The sequence below is a fragment of the Callorhinus ursinus genome, unplaced genomic scaffold (assembly GCF_003265705.2).
Source record: "Callorhinus ursinus isolate GAN/ISIS: 27379988/994484 unplaced genomic scaffold, GSC_fseal_2.0 scaffold17, whole genome shotgun sequence".
In the NCBI taxonomy this organism is placed as follows: Eukaryota; Metazoa; Chordata; class Mammalia; order Carnivora; family Otariidae; genus Callorhinus; species Callorhinus ursinus.
The window spans coordinates 35,769,482-35,787,738 of NW_027397079.1; the positions used below are offsets into that span (position 1 = coordinate 35,769,482).

Sequence of the window (18,257 nt, forward strand, 5' to 3'; positions counted from 1 at the left end):
ACTGCTAAGAAGCCTTACTAAAGCAAGTGAAGGACATGGTGCCAGGAAGTCTGGGAAGCTGATAACATTTTATTTCAACACAGGAAACAACTGAAAAACAAGCACAGTTTCTAATTTAATCTAGACAGAAGGACACTTGTGGATTTTAAAACTTCTCTATAGCCACAAACTGGATTTAACACAAACGTGTGTACACACACACACACACACACACACACACACACACACACACGAATAAACCTACCAAATATGAAGAAACAACCTGAATCCAAAGTGCAAAGGAAATCCAATTTTTCATTAACACTGCCTTTCTCAATCAGTTTTTGAGGTTATACCACATTTGGCCAGGGTTGGTAGATGCGGAGGATGAGCATGGTTTGTAAGTCAAATTCAAACTGACAACTGCAGATTGTCACGGAGAAATACTAGATTCTCATGATCACCCTGGCAGTGGTCTCCAAAAGCTTTCTGACTGGGAGGTTTCTTTTATAGGACAGATCCTTCAGTAACTTACAGAATTGACCTTCTTACCCATGCTCATCCTCTTGCCAACATTAGTGATTTTGAGTCTGAAAGCTGCCAAAGTGTTGGTATTTTTAAAGAAAATGCTTTTGATGGGGTTTGTGAATATCCTGAAGGAGATTTTTTTTGGCAAGTATGAGATGAGGCAGGATTTGTGGCTTAGAGTAGTATCTTATTTTCTTCGCTAAGATTTTAATTTGTTTTCCAGATTTTTCTTACAAGTTAGGATTTTTTTTTTTTTAAATATGGCATCTCCTTAAATTCTATGCAAAACTTTATGTGCATTTTTTCCTGGGGAGGGGGTCCGGTTTCTTTACGACCGCCAACAATTTAAAAAATACTATATACTTATAGTACAGACATTATGAATAAGAATCTACCAATTATTACTGTTACAAACAAGGTTAAGTTCAATGTGATACAGAATTTTCAAGACAGAATAATCTGTTTTAATTTTTACACATTCACCAGCCATTTAATAATATAAGAACAGTAATCATAATAATCAGGGATAATAAAGCTGAAACTTTTAGAAAAGCTGCTTCATAATGATAGAGCATATCCAGTGTTAATTTAACTGTGATTCTTGGTTCTTTAGGTCAACTATTAGGAGACTAACATTTGAGTAGTTCTACCTTGATTGTTTCTAGAATTTATCCCGAATATCGGGCTCTTAGTTCGACTTGTCTGTAAAGTCCTCCTTTTACTTAAATTACAAAGGATGGGAACTAAGTTTCTCCGAACTTATAATTCAGAACATTTCCTTTTATTCCCAGTGATTTGGGAATGCAAAAGCTTGGCTGTCTCTTTTTCCTGACACTGGACTCTGGTAGTCCACAGCGAGAGCTTCTGGTACCATGTTTATTTTGAACGAATGTTTTCTTTTTGCCCCCATAAATCACATCCTGACTCCACCCAATACTCAGTAATTCTGTCCTTTAAGTAAGGATCTGTTTTTTTTCCCCCCCCCAAAGGTACGAGGCTTTACAACTTATCTAACATAATTGTGAATAGTTTTATAGTCAGTTGTAGATCTTTTTTACCAGCCTACAACATAGGCTCTCTGAACTAGTAAATAATTAATTTTTAGATAGGATAACCAAGAGGATAGCTTAACCCAGACATATCTGATTATTGTTGGGCTTTCAAAATATAATTGAAATGAAGAAATTATTGTACTGCATATACTGCCTCTGGAGCATAATAATGATGTAACAATAGGGTTTATTAGTAGAATGGTTCATTTCAAATGCCTAGCTTTTAGCAAAACACAGAATTTTGAGTCTCACTTTACTTATTTTAAATAACAAACAGCATTCCAGGTTGGCAAAATTTATTCGACAATTTAAATTCAGAAAGTCAGAATTTCAGTGTGTATTAAAATCCACGGCCATTTCACTTCTGCTGAAGATTTTCACTGGTTCAGCTTCAGATCTCCTCTGCATGAAGATTCAGGGTCACAAAAGGCACAAGGCTAAAAATATTCACTTTGCTCATCTTGTTGGGTCCACTTGCTCCAAAGTATTGACGATACAGCAATGTACAGAAATACAGTATGGAAACCCCTCTGCAACTTACTAAGTTAGTCACTAGCCTTTATATTTTGTATGTGAGGAAAGGTACACACTTGATTCCCAAACACTGTTTGCTTGTCATTTCTAGTCTGCAAGGTAAAATTTGGGTTGAAAACCCAGAGTCCGAAGAAACTTCCTAACCAAACTGATTCCCTCCAGGGATGGAAAGTAATAACCAGGTCTGCTATCAAGGAAGAGTATTGAGCCTGTAGGAAGATATGCCTCTCTGGGCCATGACAACAGCTCTTTTTAGTAAACAGTGCACCAATTGCTGCCATCACTTGGCATCAGCCCTCCAGTAATAAGCAAAATAAGGTCAACAAACCACCAAATCCCAAGTCCTCCAAGTGTCAACAGCTTCCCTACTGCTGTGCCAGTGTGTCCCAGACAGAAACGGTCCACTCCGAAACATCCCAGGAAGAAGGAGTAGAGTAAAGTGGTTATGAAGTAGTGTCCCGTATATCTAGACAGAAGGAATGAGAAGGAAGATGTTTACCCCATGAAAATTAAAACACTTAGTGACTAATGAATTAAACATAAGCGAAAAGATGGTGCAGCAGTCCTTCTGTGGCCTCTTATCCTCCCCAAAAAGAAAATCTAGAATTGGCCTGGGCTCTCAAAAGAGTACTACCTAGGACATAAAGAAAGGAAAAAAATAGTTGGATTGGACAAGAAATAATCAAGCACATATGCTCTGTAGGCATCCTGGGCGGAGTAGAGTCTGGGCCCACATCCCTCCCCGACTCAGGCTCCTTTCCTGAGGCTGCACATCTGAATGCAGTTCTCTAAGGAAATGTCGTCGTCTTTCCTCAGATGAACACTGATCTCCATATACCCTCTGTTTTGTGGCAACTAAAAATGAGGTTTCTTCAATAAGGACTTAGGTCTTACATACTGCGATAACACTGCATTGCAACGGCTCCAATATCGTCACTAAACACCACAGATTCTCCATTAGCAACTGATATAAATACATTCGGTGCCTTCCAGCAAAATTTACAGAAATGACCCTAATTCTTTAAGATAAACTTATTTTCCAGAAGAGAGAGCCACACTTTTCATAAAACCTTTATTCCTCTGGGACGCCTGTGTGGCTCAGTCAGTTAAGTGTCTGCCTTCCACTCAGGTCTTGATCCCAGAGTCCTGGGATTGAGTCCCTCAGTGGGCTCCCTGCTCAGCGGGGAGCCTGCTTCTCCCTCTGCCTGCCACTCCCCACTTGTGCTCTCTGACAAATAAATAAAATCTTAAAAAAAAATAAAATAAAGCCTTTATTCCTTAAATATTAAGGCTATTTTTACAGGATTTATGTCTATCATAGGAATTTTGGAGCTAGAGCAACTGGTCCAACTCCTTTATTTTGTAGGTGAGGGACAGAGTCTCTGGGCTTCCACAGGCACTTAGCTAGTTGATGAAAGAGACATTTAGAACTAATGGCCTCTAGGATCTTAAGTCCAGTGTCCTTTCTGTTTATAACCACATCGCCCCTGTCCATGGATTATGCACAGTAGTAATCATGTTGCCCCTTTAACACTTAAGATAAAGAAAAAGTCACATCATGAGATGACAAGGAAAAGAGTTCTACCTCTATCCAAGTACCAACTACCCCATTCAAAGTAACACTTACTTTATACAAGGTTTATTTTCCCGTAGGAAGGTCCTAGGACTGGCACACTCAATCCCATCGAGGGCCCGGCACTGGACAGAAGTGTGTTCCACGTCACTGTAGGCCTGCCCACCAAACTGTGGTGTAACAACCAAAACAAAACAACCCAAACTCACCAAAGCAAGTTACACAAAATAGATCTTTATATTCATTAATAAGAGGTGACTTAGGACAATAATTATACTAACAAAGTTGGGGTAAAGCTGTGTTCAAGAGCAAGGAATTCAGTGATTCAAGTGATTTTAAATTATTCCACCCTAATTGTATGTTGTTTTAAATAAACTTTTTCTTCTTTGTGACTAGCTTCTTTAATATAGTGAAAAAATTTATAATCAGTTTCATTAAATGCCACTTAGAATAGATGTACACAATGTTTTAATTATTCTATATTTACAGGAAAGAGCACATTATTGAGCATTTGGGAATGGGTATTTAAAACGTCAATGTGTATTAGAGGTTGTCTTATATATATTACAAATGAATATAATTAGGAAAAGACCTCAGAATATCATCTGACTCAGAACTTTTCTTAGTTTGTGAATGTGTGATTATCAGATAGCTATAGTACATTTCTGTATAAGTTTAAATTTCAGCAAAAAATTTCAGAACAGGGGCGCCTGGGTGGCTCAGTCGTTAAGCATCTGCCTTTGGCTCAGGCCCTGATCCCAGGGTCCTGGGATTGAGCCCCACATCGGGCTCCCTGCTTGGCGGGAAGCCTGCTTCTCCCTCTCCCACTCCCCCTGCTTGTGTTCTCTCTCTCGCTGTCTTTCTGTCAAATAAATAAACATTAAAAAAATTTCAAAAAAAAAATTTCAGAACAGGACCTCTTACCATTTATGTAACTGAATTCTAGCAGAGAAAGCACAACTGTACATTCTCCACTGGTACCTTATTAAGTACTTCACTATTATTTTCATTGGTGCATTCCTCAAAGGAAAGGGAGTTGGAAATCATACCTCCCCTGGGATTCAGGTGCCTGAGTACTGGTCCTCTAGGACTTCTGGGGAAAGTGGCAGTTCGAGTGGCCTGACAGGATCAACTCAGTTTTTAATTATAATGGGCAAAAGTAGGGGCACCTGGCGGCTCATTTGGTTGAGCATCTGTCTCTTGATTTCGGCTCAGGTTGTGGTCTCGGGGTCATGGGATCAAGCCCTTCATCCATGCTCCACACTCAGCAGGGAGTTTGCTTGAAATTCTCTCCCTCTGCCCCCCCTCCCGCCTTGCTCTCTCTCTCAAATGAATAAATAAATCTTTAAAAAAAAAATAAAACGGGCAAAAGTAAGTGATCTCTATACAATGCTAACTCAAACCTTCAAAAGCTTCTTTGATAATTATCAACAGAACAAAATCTCATTGTATTGAAAATATATATATACTTTTTTATAAAGATTTTATTTATTTGACAGAGTGAGACACAGCGAGAGAGGGAACACAAGCAGGGGGAGGGGGAGAGGGAGAAGTAGGCTTCCCGCTGAGCAGGGAGCCTGATATGGGGCTTGATCCCAGGATCCTGGGATCATGACCTAAGCCGAAGGCAGACGCTTAATGACTGAGCCACCCAGGCGCCCCGAAAATATTTCTTTACACATGACTGCAGTAAGAGTTGCCTTTTTGGTCTTACTACTTTCAGGTTTATTCCTGTCTCTGATTTAGTACAAACCATATTTTCCCATAACTCTCTTACACCTGATTGAATCTTGAATTGCATTATGCAGCATGAGGAGGAGGTACATGAACTTCACTGGTTTTGGGAAGACTAACTGGGATGTTATTAATGGAACTGAATGGCTTTTTTCCATTCCAAGAGGCCATTGTTACCAAAGGCTTCTCCTTGACTACTATAACCTCCTACAAAGGCAGATATTAATAGACCCCGTCTATTTCCTAAGGACATGGTGGAAACCGCTTGCCTTGTGAAAAGAAAGATCATTGGCAAAAGGAGCTTTGCCCCAGATGCATGTGTAACAAAGATACAGCTCAATCCAATATTGGTTTTAGAAAGTGCATAAGCCTTTCTTTTGTTCTTTTAGGAAAGTGCACGCTTGAAGAATAATGAGGAGGTGACATAATAGCTTTAAATCAGTCAGTCTCAGCCCAAAGAACCAAAGACAGGTTGGTCTGTGCACCTGGGTAGTTTTGGGACAGACATTGCTTCTTCCTGAGGAAACGAAATGTCTTGTTCAATCACTGATGCTGTCCATGCTGGAAATTTCCAGTAAGTCATTCTAATGAAGTCTACAAATAGGTAACTTCATACCCCTTATACTTTTTTGTAACAGCATTTAGTCAGTACTATTTCTCTATGGAAGAGTTTGCTTATAAAACAAAATAAAAACCCACCTTGAGACAACCATAACCGAGTTCCTGGGATGCAGTTGCATTTCCAACATGATCCACTGGGTCGTCACATTCTATAAATTCATCAGGTCTGTAAATCACCAGTAAGATCATGACCATCATTCTCATATGGTTTTTGCAAATGGCTGTTTACGTGTATATAATAAAAACAGGCAAGAGATTTCTTCAAGTTTCTTAGGGTTTAATTCTGACGGATCCCCAAGGTAAGAGATGCTATCAGTTAGACTGAAGAACAGCAGGTCAAATAGGCATCCAAATGATCCTTTTATTGGGGAAGGGGAGTGCTTCTGGTTCTATTTCTACATGGATTCTACTTCTCCCATGGCTTTCTCCCTTTCCTAGGCAAAGAGCCACAAGGCTATGGGAGCAAAATTGAAGCTAAAGGATTCCCAGTTCTCTTTGCATTTCCCAAACGCCTTTTCTCATTGACTAAAAAGAGATGTTAAAAATGCAGAACCGTTGGTTCTGCAACGGTTAGGATACTGCAAGAAAGTGCCTTGTAGGCAAGGACAAGTAATGTACTCTATTTGTGCGTCATTAACTAGCACCTACGATGGATTCTCCTTCGTTAAAGGAAGCACGATAGAGAAGGCACAACCTCGTACCCTTCTTCCGGAGACTATATGATGTCACTCCGCCCTAGTTCTCCTCTTTTGGAATCCCAAAGGATCTACCACCGACACACAAGGTTTTCCCCTGCATGGGTGAGAGGAGTGAGAAACCTGTCATGAAATTTACCTCCCGCGTGTTGACTATCAGGTCCTCAGGTGGAGAGCGTCTGAAAAAAAAAAAAAAAGCAGCCTCCCTTCCCCCATCCCAACACCCATATATCCCTGGCCCCATCTCCAACTCCGCCTCGACGACTGGATAGCTTACAGGTAAGAGCAAAGGATGACTGGAGAGTGGGGGTCGCCATATTCCCAGCTCGGAGCGCCGGCGGAGCCCTCTGGGTGGGCGGCGCCAGCGGATGTGAGCTCGGGTTCGGCGGTAGCGTTGTGCGAGTGGCTCCGAGAGACACAGTGCAGCAGAAGTAGATTCCCCAGCAGCAAAGCCGCCTGGCCGCACAGAAGTAGGTAACTCACCGGGCAACCACCTAGCACCATCTTCCCGGGCCCAGTGGCTGAGACCCGACCTCAACCACAAAGCCGGGCCGGCACATCCGACCCAAGGAAGCCCTGCCTGGTCAGGCCTCTCCGCCGAGCCTCACTCCTCGCCACCAAGCAGCCAATGGGCGCGCAGCTCGACGCTCCGCCCAACGCCCGCAAGCCAATCAGGAAAGGCTGCGCAGGGGGGCGGGGCTGCCCTTCATTTCTGCTCCTTAATTCCGCTTCTGGGTCTCGCGCTCCACCTTCTTTTACTCCCAGTGCTTCCTCCAATCAGGTCCTTCTACGCCCAAAGTAGGCGGGCCTGGGAGCAGAGGGGGCGGGGCGTGACTGACAGTGGGCGGGGCAGCGAGTGTGAAGGGGCGGGGCAGGCTAGTGAGGGTTTTAGCGGCCGGGACAGAAATCCACTTCTCCCGCCGGCGACTGGATTTTTCTCTACGTCAGCGTAGGGAGCGCGATGTCGGGAGCGAGCTCGGACAGGAGCCGAGTTGCGTCAGTGCCGAGCGCGTGTTCGTCTCGGGCGCGCGCATCCCGGCCAGCTCTGGGGCCCCGGCAGGGCTGGGAAATGATGGAGCAGGCGGAGGCAGAGGCGACCGAGTGTTGAGTGGAACCTGCGGGATCTGCCGCGATGGGATCGGGCGCGGGCTCGCCCTTTGGGGTCCGGCTCCAGTGGCTGCTGTTGTTTGGCTTGATGGGCCCAGTTCTCGGTGGGGCTCGGCCAGGTGGGTGTCCGCCCCCCCAGGGACCTCTGAGATTTCTGTTTCCTAGGGCTGGGACGCCCCGAGTTACCCTATAGTGCCTGGGAGCGGAGGGGCCTGGCTGGCGACCGGACCTGGGGTCGGGAGGCGGAGCCGCTTCAGCTGTGTGTGGAGAGTGCTCGGACCCGAGGCTCGGGGTCTGGCGCCCCAAACCCTTCTTGGCAGTGTCCTCCTGCCCGGTCCCTTTTCCTCCGTCTCCGGCTTGGCAGAGCCTTTTGCAGTGCGCCCCACCCCCATCTCGCTCAAAACTGGGTCCCCCAGACTCTCTTGGGACTTCTCTGGGACCGACTCAGACCTTAGGGAGTCGGCTGAAAGCCTTGGAGTCTGAGTGCGCGCCGAGGGTGTGTTCTTGTTTAAACTGCTTTGAGAAATGGAGCTTGGTTTTGCTTGTGAAGTTAATGTCACTTGGAAAGAGACCGGGAGATGGAACTTTTGCTCCAGGTTATCATAATTTGAAATTTTGACGTTCATTTTAATAGCGGAGTCTCTAGTATGTCCACCGAACTAAATTTAGTGATGGAATAAAGGGGGTTTCTCATTTGTCTTGGGCCATTTTGTTGTTACAGTAAAGAGTACTTATTTTTGGAAGGGAAGTGCTATGTTTCTATAGCCAAACAGTCTTTTATCTGCATTTTTACAGGGTTCGTAATACCGTAAATCCGTAAAAATAATCCCTGCTCTGTTTAAATCACGGGATTGTGGTAAGAATTAAATCGTTTATGTGAGATTGCTTTTGAATTGTGAAACTGCCTTGAATATGTAAGGTTTTTATCCTGGAGATGCCCAAACGTAGTGGAAACAAATTGCTAACACTCTATAGCTTCTTTCTGGAAACGGCTTCGTTTATTTTGGCTTTTGCATTAAATTATTGTTTGCATGGCTCTTATTTTCTTTATTAGCCGTGAAGTATGATGGAAAATGAGGGTTTTTATTAAAGATTGCCTTGAGAGTTGCTCATAGGTGATGATGGAAGATTTCCATGTAGGACAGCTGACCTTCAGGAAACTAATTACATTTTTTTGTATCTTTTTTTTTTGCAATTAAGTTAATTTGCCTCATAGTCGGAATTTTGAAGCTCTAAATACTGAAAGTTCATTGACTGGGAGGACACCATATCTTTTCTGGTTGACACTGTTTTTGCTGTGCTTTTCATAGATGGTTAACATTTACCAATCTATAAGGTGAAGTATAGTATACATTTGGAGTTTTAGTAATCCATGATTCTCTGTTTGCAAATACAAATAAGACTCTGTTTTTAATGTTAATGTATGTATTATTGGATACTTGCATATAGGTGAATGGAAGATCCTTAGGATTTTTTTTTTTTTAATTTTAAGATTTTATTTATTTTTTTGTTATAGAGAGAGCATGAGAGAGCACGGGGGGGGGGTGGGCAGAGAGAGAGGGAGAAGCGGACTACATGCAGAGCAGGGAGCCCCAATCAGGGCTGGATCCCAGGACCCTGGGATGATGACCTGAGCTAAAGTCAGATGCTTAACAGACTGAGCCACCCACGCCGCCCTAGAATATCCTTATGGGTTTTAACCATAGCGTTAACAGTTTATGGCCAATCCTTCATTTAAGTGTGGGTATGCTTTCAAAATTTAGTCAATATTTATCGAGTTCCTGTAAAACACCTTACTTAATGCTTATGGAGGGGCATAGGGTGACCAAATGTGCAAAGTCTTTCTGGGAGATGTATAAAACCTTGGGGGAGGTTTATACTATAAGTGTTATTTGAACTCATCTACAACAGGGAATGTTCAGGTCAAAGGATATGAGTGCATTCTAAGAAAAAAGTTTTTGCAAGAGTGTGGAGGGATAAAAGAACATGACTTGTTAGGGAATGAAGAGAATATCTGCAGGTGGTCTACATGAAAGGGAGGCAAGGAAGAAATACCGCTGGGGAGAGCCTTCTATGCTAAGGGGTTTGTACTTTACCCTGTAAGAAGTTCTTTGGGCAACAAGATTTTTCAAATACAATATGACATAACTAGATTTGTGATTAAGTTAACTGGCAAAGCAGTGGAGGACAATACAGGAGGGAGAGACTGGAGGCTGGGAGAGACCAGTTGAGAGGCTTTTATAATAGTGAGCAGTGAGTCAACTCATGTTTCTCTAGGGGAATGTTCCTCCAAAATCAGCTGACTAAATTTTTGCAATACAGGATGTTTAAAACATTCAGTGAAACATTTTCTGTTAATGAGGAGGAATTTGAGGACTCAGTAAGTACCACCCACACATTAGTTACACTAGAAGTTGAATAGGTTTTGGTAGGATCTTCACTACCATTTATAACGCTCTGTCAATGAGGAAATGCAGTATAAATTCCAAAGGGCTGACACTTACAGTAAACTTAAAAAAAAAAAAACAAAAAACAGAGGCTGACAAAGGTAACTTTATATCATTGTGAAAACATAACAAAGGAATTGGGTATGAAACCTTTTCCAGTTTTCTTTTTTAAGGTAGTAATTATGATGCAGAGCTAGAATTTTTTTTTTCTTTTTTAAAGACTAGCATTCTAAAAACATTGAGTTTTAAAGCTTACTCATGGTGAATCACTATAAAACAAACTACATAGTAAGAAAAGTCCATTCTAATTTTGTTTTGGGTGCCAGCAAATTATTTGAATTTGATATCTTTGTGTTTTTGCCGTAAAGGAGAAAGCACTCTTTTAAATTTATTTATTTATTTATTTATTTATTTATTTTTTAAAAGATTTTATTTATTTATTTGAGAGACAGAGAGAATGAGAGAGAAAGCACATGAGATGGGGGGGAGGGTCAGAGGGAGAAGCAGACTCCCTGCTGAGCAGGGAGCCCGATGCGGGACTCGATCCAGGGACTCCAGGATCATGACCTGAGCCGAAGGCAGTCGCTTAACCAACTGAGCCACCCAGGCGCCCGCACTCTTTTAAATTTAAAGGTAGTTTTGCTTTCCAACTTTTAAGTAAAAAAGAAAACATCTATAATTGAAATATATACAAAATAAGTTGCTGGATTCCAGACAATTTTCAAAAAGCATTTTAAATTTTATCTCACCAAAGTTGACTTTATATTTGTTTTTGTTAAAAATCCTGGTTTACTATAGAGTTTCTCCGAAGGTGCAACCTCTAAGTGACTGAAAACTTTTTCCTGGAATATGCACAACCTCAGATATAATGACATAGATAGCCTCCTGATATTTTTTTCGTTTTGATATGTAGTATATCTCAGAGTCTTGGAGTTATGCTATCCTTTGAGTCAGTGCTGTAGGACTGCCTCATCAGTAGATCTAGTCCTCCTGGTATCACTTAGAATTGTACAATCTTTTTTGCATATGGAGAGATTATTCTAGTTTATTTCTCATTTTGTGACATTGTTATTTTAGTCAAATCATTTTTCTGAAGTGATCATGTGTGAGATACTGCTTGAATCAGACCTTTTAAGAATGAGTTAGGAAACCTGAGAAGCTCGCTTAATTTGGACAGTTTTTAAGTATGCAGTATGTTTTTGTATTTGTTTATGTTTATCGTAACATAAGAATTCGAGTATCTTAGTTTATAAGAAGTAAACATGATGCCACCGCCAGACATGTTATACTGTAGGACAGTATATGCGAAGTGCCTTTTTCCCATTGACACATTTTTCTTTTAATGAGATTTTTCATGGTTTAACTCGTTTTAGGAGGTTTATTCCCCCTTCCTTTTATAGTAGCTCCTTAGAACCCTTATGCAAGTAGACCCCTGGAGAGCTGCTCCATTGGTTTCACTGGTACATTAGAATCCTTTGTGAGTAGAAGCTGGGATCCCAGCTACCCGAGAGGGGTGGCTAAGCAGCCTATAGCAGAGCCATACAATGAAATAGAGCATTCACGTTAAAATGACAAATGTGTGGACCACATGGATTTCTGGAGAGTTGGCATAAAAGATATTAATGATGAAAATAAAGCTTAATTCAGGTTGTACATGGTGATTAACAGTTAGGAGATCTACTACGAATGGCCGTAAAGATAAGAAGTCATTTACTCAACACGTAGTCATCGAATACTTACTGTACCAGAGCAGGAAACACATGATGCATAAATTATATTGTCCTTATAAGGTATCGTCCTTTGTCTCAAGAAACTGACATTCCTTGCTAGAGGAACTTAAGTTCTCGAGGGCATTAACTCTTATAAGTGGTTGTTGGTTTTCCCATAGGGCACTTAAAAACAAACAACAGCAAAAGCTCTGTTTCTTTTTAAATGTGAAGATGGGTAACTGTAAAAAAAAATTATAACACTCAAAAAATGTAAGAAGGTAGGACAGCAATTGAGATTATAAATATTTTTGAATATAGTTATTAATATATGATATATACTTATTTGGGGTTGACCTTGTGAATGGAATGGAAATACGTGGCCCAAAGTAACAGGGTTTTATAGATTTAATTATGATAATTTCTCTTTTGAAATAATTCGGGCAACAAAATTATTTTATTCATGCTCTATGTGGAACCCAGGGTTTATCTTCTATAGTGAAAGTATTTAAAGATTGCTGTTTGCATAATAGGCAGGAAGGAAAGGAGAAAAGCCCATGACTTTTGTTCACATTTGTTTGCTTTGCAATTAAGTAGAATTCTTTTAACTTGTTTCCCTCTACTACAGTTACTATTATGAAACATATACTTAGACTCCCTTCAAAACACAGTTCATAAAAAAAGATCTAAGGAGTTAGAGGAATAAAGAAGTACAACTAACACCCTTCCCTTTCTTTCACTAAGTTGAAGACTCTTTAAGTTTCATGTTTCAGCTCTTATTTTTATCTTCAGCCCATGTTTCCTAGTAATGTGATTTTTGATGGTGTGCTTATTCTGTCAAATTCAAAAATAACAAATTTGTATCCTCTGCTAGTTGATTGTTAAGATTTTTATTTTCGTTGTGAACTATATCCTTATAGTGGTTTTCAACTGGAGGTAGTTTTGCCCCCAGAAGGCATCTGGGGGATATTTTTAGTTGTCACACTGATGGTTCCTCTGGCATCTAGTGGGTAGAGGCCATGAATGCTACTAAACATCCTACATTGCACAAGGTAGCCCCCGACAGCAAAGAATTTTCTGTCAGCAGTGCTGAGGCTGAAGCTTTATACAAATAATGTGCATGCACTTCCTTTATAGTAACATGGGAAACATGTTATTTTGGTTCCCATGAGAAGGTTGCTACTATTTGGGATTAAAAAATAAAAAAAGGAATTTGGGAAAAAATATATACATTTCTTATGATGTTCTGGAACTCCTTATGGCACTCAGAAAGATCCTTGGATTTTAAAACCAAGAAGTCACTATTGGAATAACAGCTATACATACAGAAGTTATTTTTGGGTGCTATAATTTTGAAAGTCTTGTTAAAAATAAATGATTAATTGTGGTGTTGTTTTTTTCCTAACAAGAATTATGCTTTAAATTGAGAAGGACAGAAAGAATGTTGTATCTTGTTTTCCTATATTAGATTGTTACTCTTTGCTAACAGTCTCACAGAAAGATCCATAGCTTCAGACTGACAAAAAAAAAAAAAATAAAGTCATTTAACCTGTTTCAAATTGAAAGCTCTTTAATATCTGCCTGCCCAATTGTAGTTCTCTTTTCTGAGACGTTTCTTTTTCTTTGTGATGTTTCTTCTGAGTTGTAATGAAAAAAACTTGAGTTTTTTTTTTTTATTGTTTAGCTTCTAGTGTTAACAGTTCCCTGAACCTGTTAGCGTATATATCCTTGCCTGTAATGATTTACTTAAAAAACTTTTTAGTGTGAAATAATTCTCGAGTCACAGGAAGTTGCAAATAAATGTATACAATGATTTACTTTTTGTCACACAGAGTGTCTAATCTATTACCTGCTAAAAGAATTTTATTCCTGCCAACTATTTGCACCACTGAGACAGAACAGGAACTTGCAGAAAAATCGGGCCCCCGCAGAGCACCAATGGTAATAACCCATTTCTCTAGTCAGCTTGTAGGTGGCTGTATGTGATCAGGAAGCCAGAAGCCACAAGCTGGAAACAAGCTCCAGGACCCAATTTACAACAGGTGTGCTTCTACAAAAACCAGACCAGACCAGTCAGAGCCAAATGGACCGCAGCTCTGACTTTCCGCTGACGTTTCTCCTCAATGTAATGCTAAAAATTATGCCCAGAGGTGGAAACTTAACATGCAAATGAAACATACTGTATATGAAGCATGGTTTGTCAACTGTGTCTGTGGGCCCAATTTCCTGTATTTCCCCACCCCTACATGCTTATATGTCACTCCTTATCCACCTCAGCTGCTTTAAAAACTTTGCCTGGCCATTGTTCAGGGAGCCAGCCCAAGGACACTTTGCTTTGTGCAGTCTGCCTTTTGCTCCCGCAGAAGCCCCTGATAAAAGCCTTGCTTGAAAATTCCTGTTTGGGGGCGCCTGGGTGGCTCAGTCGTTAAGCGTCTGCCTTCGGCTCAGGTCATGGTCCCAGGGTCCTGGGATCGAGCCCCGCATCGGGCTCCCTGCTCCTTGGGGAGCCTGCTTCTCCCTCTCCCACTCCCCCTGCTTGTGTTCCCTCTCTTGCTGTCTCTCTCTGTCAAATAAATACATAAAATCTTAAAAAAAAAAAAATTCCTGTTTGGCTTCTTACCAATTTCTATTGCCCAGAGAGCCCGAGTCTGGTTCCATAACCTCACTTCCCGGGTCCCTGTCCTAGTAGTTGAACAGATTATCATCATCCAGAGTGAAATTAGGGTAATATTGAAACTTGTATTTTTAGGAATTTGAAAACAACAAAGGTCATTGAAAGATTTATTCTGGGTGAGGAAGTAGTCCTGTACCTCAGTTAATGTAGGATTAAGGATATTTCTCTCTAGTGAAGCCTGCATCTGTGGGCCATGGATTTCTTTTGACATGGTTTCCCAATTAACAACTCCAAATATCTGAGTGATATTTTATTATAGTAGGTCATAAATATGCTTTGGATTAGCCCATGGTCACTTTACTGTGAGTATTGGAGTCCATTTCTGGTGTTTTTATGTAGTGACTTGAAGCCATCTTTAGATAGCATTATATACCATATTATAAAGACATAAGGGGTTTAAAGGTGGGTAAAGAGTTTGAAAACTGTTAGTATGATATGTATTGTATTGGATAGGATACAATTTGTTTTCCTGTTGTATCTTTTAAAGTCCCAAACTAGACAAGATTATAGACATTTTTATATACAGTGATATCTTGGAGAAAGTTCGCTGTAAATGCTTCATTTTAATCTGTATTTGAGAAATCTGAGGGGCATAAAACTTAATGAGTGAATGAGCACCCAGGTTGGATCCAAAGGAGAGAGTGGGAGTAGAGAGACCAGATAAGAAACAATGGAGTCTTGTAGGTGTGAGGTTAGTAAGGCTGATGAAAAGGCAGGAGCTTTGGGAGATGTTAGATACTCAGTACTTTAAATAGATTACGCCTTTTTATTGAACAAATACTCTTTTCCCCCTTATAATTTCAAAAGTAATACAGGGATTATGAATTACTCATTGTAAAAACAAATTCAAACAATACAGACATCGAGGGGTGCAGGAAGTAAGTTGCAAGTCCTTATCTCAAGGCTCCGTATCTCTGTATGTCTATATATATCTAAACACGTTCAGTATGAGAAAGCTTAAGACTAGAATACACAAACAGAAAGACTGAGGGAAGAACAGACACATTTTTCACTCAGTGGATCAATGTATGAAATAATTTCATTAAGTGGAATTTCTTTCACAAATAAATGCCCAAAAGAGGGTGGGGGAAGAAAGGACTTCCATAAGTTAAAGAGCCTTATAAATGTGTGGACCTGTTTGGATCCTAATTCAACAAATCAATGGAAAAAAACATTCTGAAACAATCAGGGAAAATTTTGATGATCCTGTAAAATTATTGTTAATTTTTTATGTGTAATAACCATATGGTGGATAAGGTTTCTTTTTTAAAGTCCTTATGTCTTAGAGATTCATTCAGAATATTCATGAACAAAATTATATGATATCTAGGATTTGTATCAAAATAGTGTATGTTTGAGGGCGGAGATACATGTGAAATTATATTGAAGTTGGGTAATGGGTGCCTGTGAGTTCATTATTCTCTCTGCTGTTACGTATGTTTAAAATTTTCTATAATGAAATAATTATTTTTTAAAGTAGTCACCTAAAGGGAGTGGGATGAAGGGAGAGACTTAATTTTCACTTTAATCAACTCTGCAATATAGCATTTATGAAATATCATATCACATATATATGAGACTATAAAGTATCATAAGTAAACATGTAAATATCATAAGTAAATGTACCAAACTTGTTTGAAGGAGTTATCACAATGGAATAGATCCACTGAATGAAAAATGTCTGTTCTTCCCTCAGTCTTTCTGTGTTTGCTAGTCTTAAGCCTCCTCATACTGAATGTGGTTTAGATATATACAGACGTATAGAGATACGGAATTTTCATCCATGGTCCTTTGGTGGTGACCATCTACTTCATCAAATTCACTGAAAAAATTGAGATGCCCTGACTAATGATGCTGGAAGATAGTGTGTTGGGTGTATTGAGAGACTTTGTATCAGACTCCAATAAGGGGTGTCTTCCTAAGGGATTTCCTTGGGCAGTTTTGATTATACTCAGATTTTGCTCTGGTGATGACTTTGGAACCCAAGCTCCACTTAGGTATGATTCCACTGTACAGTAAACTGAACAGGATTGTAATTGGGAGTAAGTCTGCATGATTGTTTTGAGTTCTTCACTGTTAATACATTTTATCAGAAGTGAGTTTTTGTTTTTAGGACACATTGATGGCAGTAATATAATTTGAGATAACTGCTACATTTTTAAGTGTGTATTTATTAGAGTTAACCCATCAGGCATTGAAACTAACTTTTCCCTCTAATTGTCCTTATCTGTTTCATAAGTATTCCAATACCATATCAGGGGATATCATTCATGTTGGGTCAGGGTGAAAAATGGTAGATGAGTGAATGATGCTAGGCTCCAGATGCCTTCCCTCCATTTCCCCACCAAAGCACTTCTATTTTTTTTCCTTGTGTGTATACCTTCAGATTTCTTTTAAGAAAAAGGGTTAATAAGGTTTACAGCAAAAAATTGTTTGAAAATGATTGCTGTGTATACACTGTGAAGACTTACATCCTTTTTAAGGAAATATATTTTTCCCTTTCATACTTACCAAGTATATTGCTAGTTTTTGTGTAAAATTATGTATATATATAATATATATAATATATAGGTAAATACACACATATATGTGAATGTCACGTGATTTTTCTGTGACTTGAACATTCAGCTTTTGATTTCCATTACGTTTTGGTACTATTTAGTTTTGCATGTTCACTTGTTATCTAATATTTATGATTCCTTTTTCTGTAGGTTTTCAACAGACCTCACATCTCTCTTCTTATGAAATTATAACTCCTTGGAGATTAACTAGAGAACGAAGAGAAGCCCCTAGGCCCTATTCAAAACAGGCAAGTTATCTCTTGAGAAGTATGTATGTATTTAAATTTTACCTTTTTTTTTTTTTTTGAAAGACAAAGGGTCAACTTGAAACATAACAGAATGAAACAAATAAAATTCTATGACCAGGGTAGGATGCTGATACAGATTTCTAACCCTTTTCTCACTGGTGATGGTTACAGTGTTCTTTTCATAATAATAAGAATTAATCTCTTAGTTCGTGGTAGGTAGAATACTTCATACTGTATCTTCACAGATTCTGGAGAATAGTAGTATGTTACGTGTATATATTTCATATATGGGATGTTTACTCAAAAGTGAGTTTTATCTCCATATCAGAAGAAATGTTATGCTGTTAACGGGGTAACCAATGCACAAAAATTATCTTTTATACTATTTTCTCCTACTGTAAAGTTCAGAAGTAATAAGTTTGGAATTCAATTGATTTTGCAAACTCTTCAATTTTACTGTAGTATAATCTAACTTTACTATAATTTAACAGTAACAGATAATGAAGGATAGAGTTTAGCTTATTATGTCTGAATCGCTGGTGTATTCATAAGTAGAAGGCACCTTGTACATTGTGCAGGGACTGGGCCTTATAAATAAAACACTGGAGTTTAGAGTCAGGAGCTTTTAGTTTTAGCCTGCCCTCTGAGTACTACCTCTAGCTGGGTAGGTCATTCAACTGTAGTTCTTCTCTATTAAGTAAGGAATAAATGGCCCTACAATTTACAATTCTTCCTTCCTTTTGTTTTGAACTGGACCTTCTACCATTTGTTTATGTTTTGCCTTAGGATAGAATTGTG

At 39.6% G+C, this 18,257-nt stretch overlaps 2 protein-coding genes across 3 annotated transcripts in view; one reads left to right on the forward strand and one right to left on the reverse strand.

Moving 5' to 3' along the window:
- Positions 1–49: 49 nt before the first annotated feature.
- TM2D2 (TM2 domain containing 2) lies at positions 50–7,326 on the reverse strand. 2 transcript variants are annotated; one of them, XM_025885928.2, is made up of 4 exons: positions 6,994–7,326; positions 6,100–6,187; positions 3,721–3,836; positions 50–2,559 (listed from the first exon to the last, which is right to left on the reverse strand). In XM_025885928.2, the coding sequence occupies exons 1-4, from the start codon at positions 7,218–7,220 to the stop codon at positions 2,346–2,348; spliced, it is 645 nt and encodes a 214-aa protein (XP_025741713.1). In that variant the 5' UTR covers positions 7,221–7,326; the 3' UTR covers positions 50–2,345. The 2 variants fall into 2 exon arrangements, with proteins under 2 accessions (XP_025741713.1, XP_025741714.1); XM_025885929.2 differs by lacking the exon at positions 50–2,559 and adding an exon at positions 2,585–2,727.
- A 301-nt stretch (positions 7,327–7,627) lies between these two features.
- The window catches only part of ADAM9 (ADAM metallopeptidase domain 9), a 156,911-nt gene continuing 146,281 nt past the window's right edge, over positions 7,628–18,257 (forward strand). The window contains exons 1-2 of the mRNA XM_025885930.2: positions 7,628–7,942; positions 17,362–17,459. Coding sequence (XP_025741715.2) covers positions 7,849–7,942; positions 17,362–17,459 — 192 coding nt within the window. The 5' untranslated portion in view covers positions 7,628–7,848. The remainder of the gene's footprint in view (positions 7,943–17,361; positions 17,460–18,257) is intronic.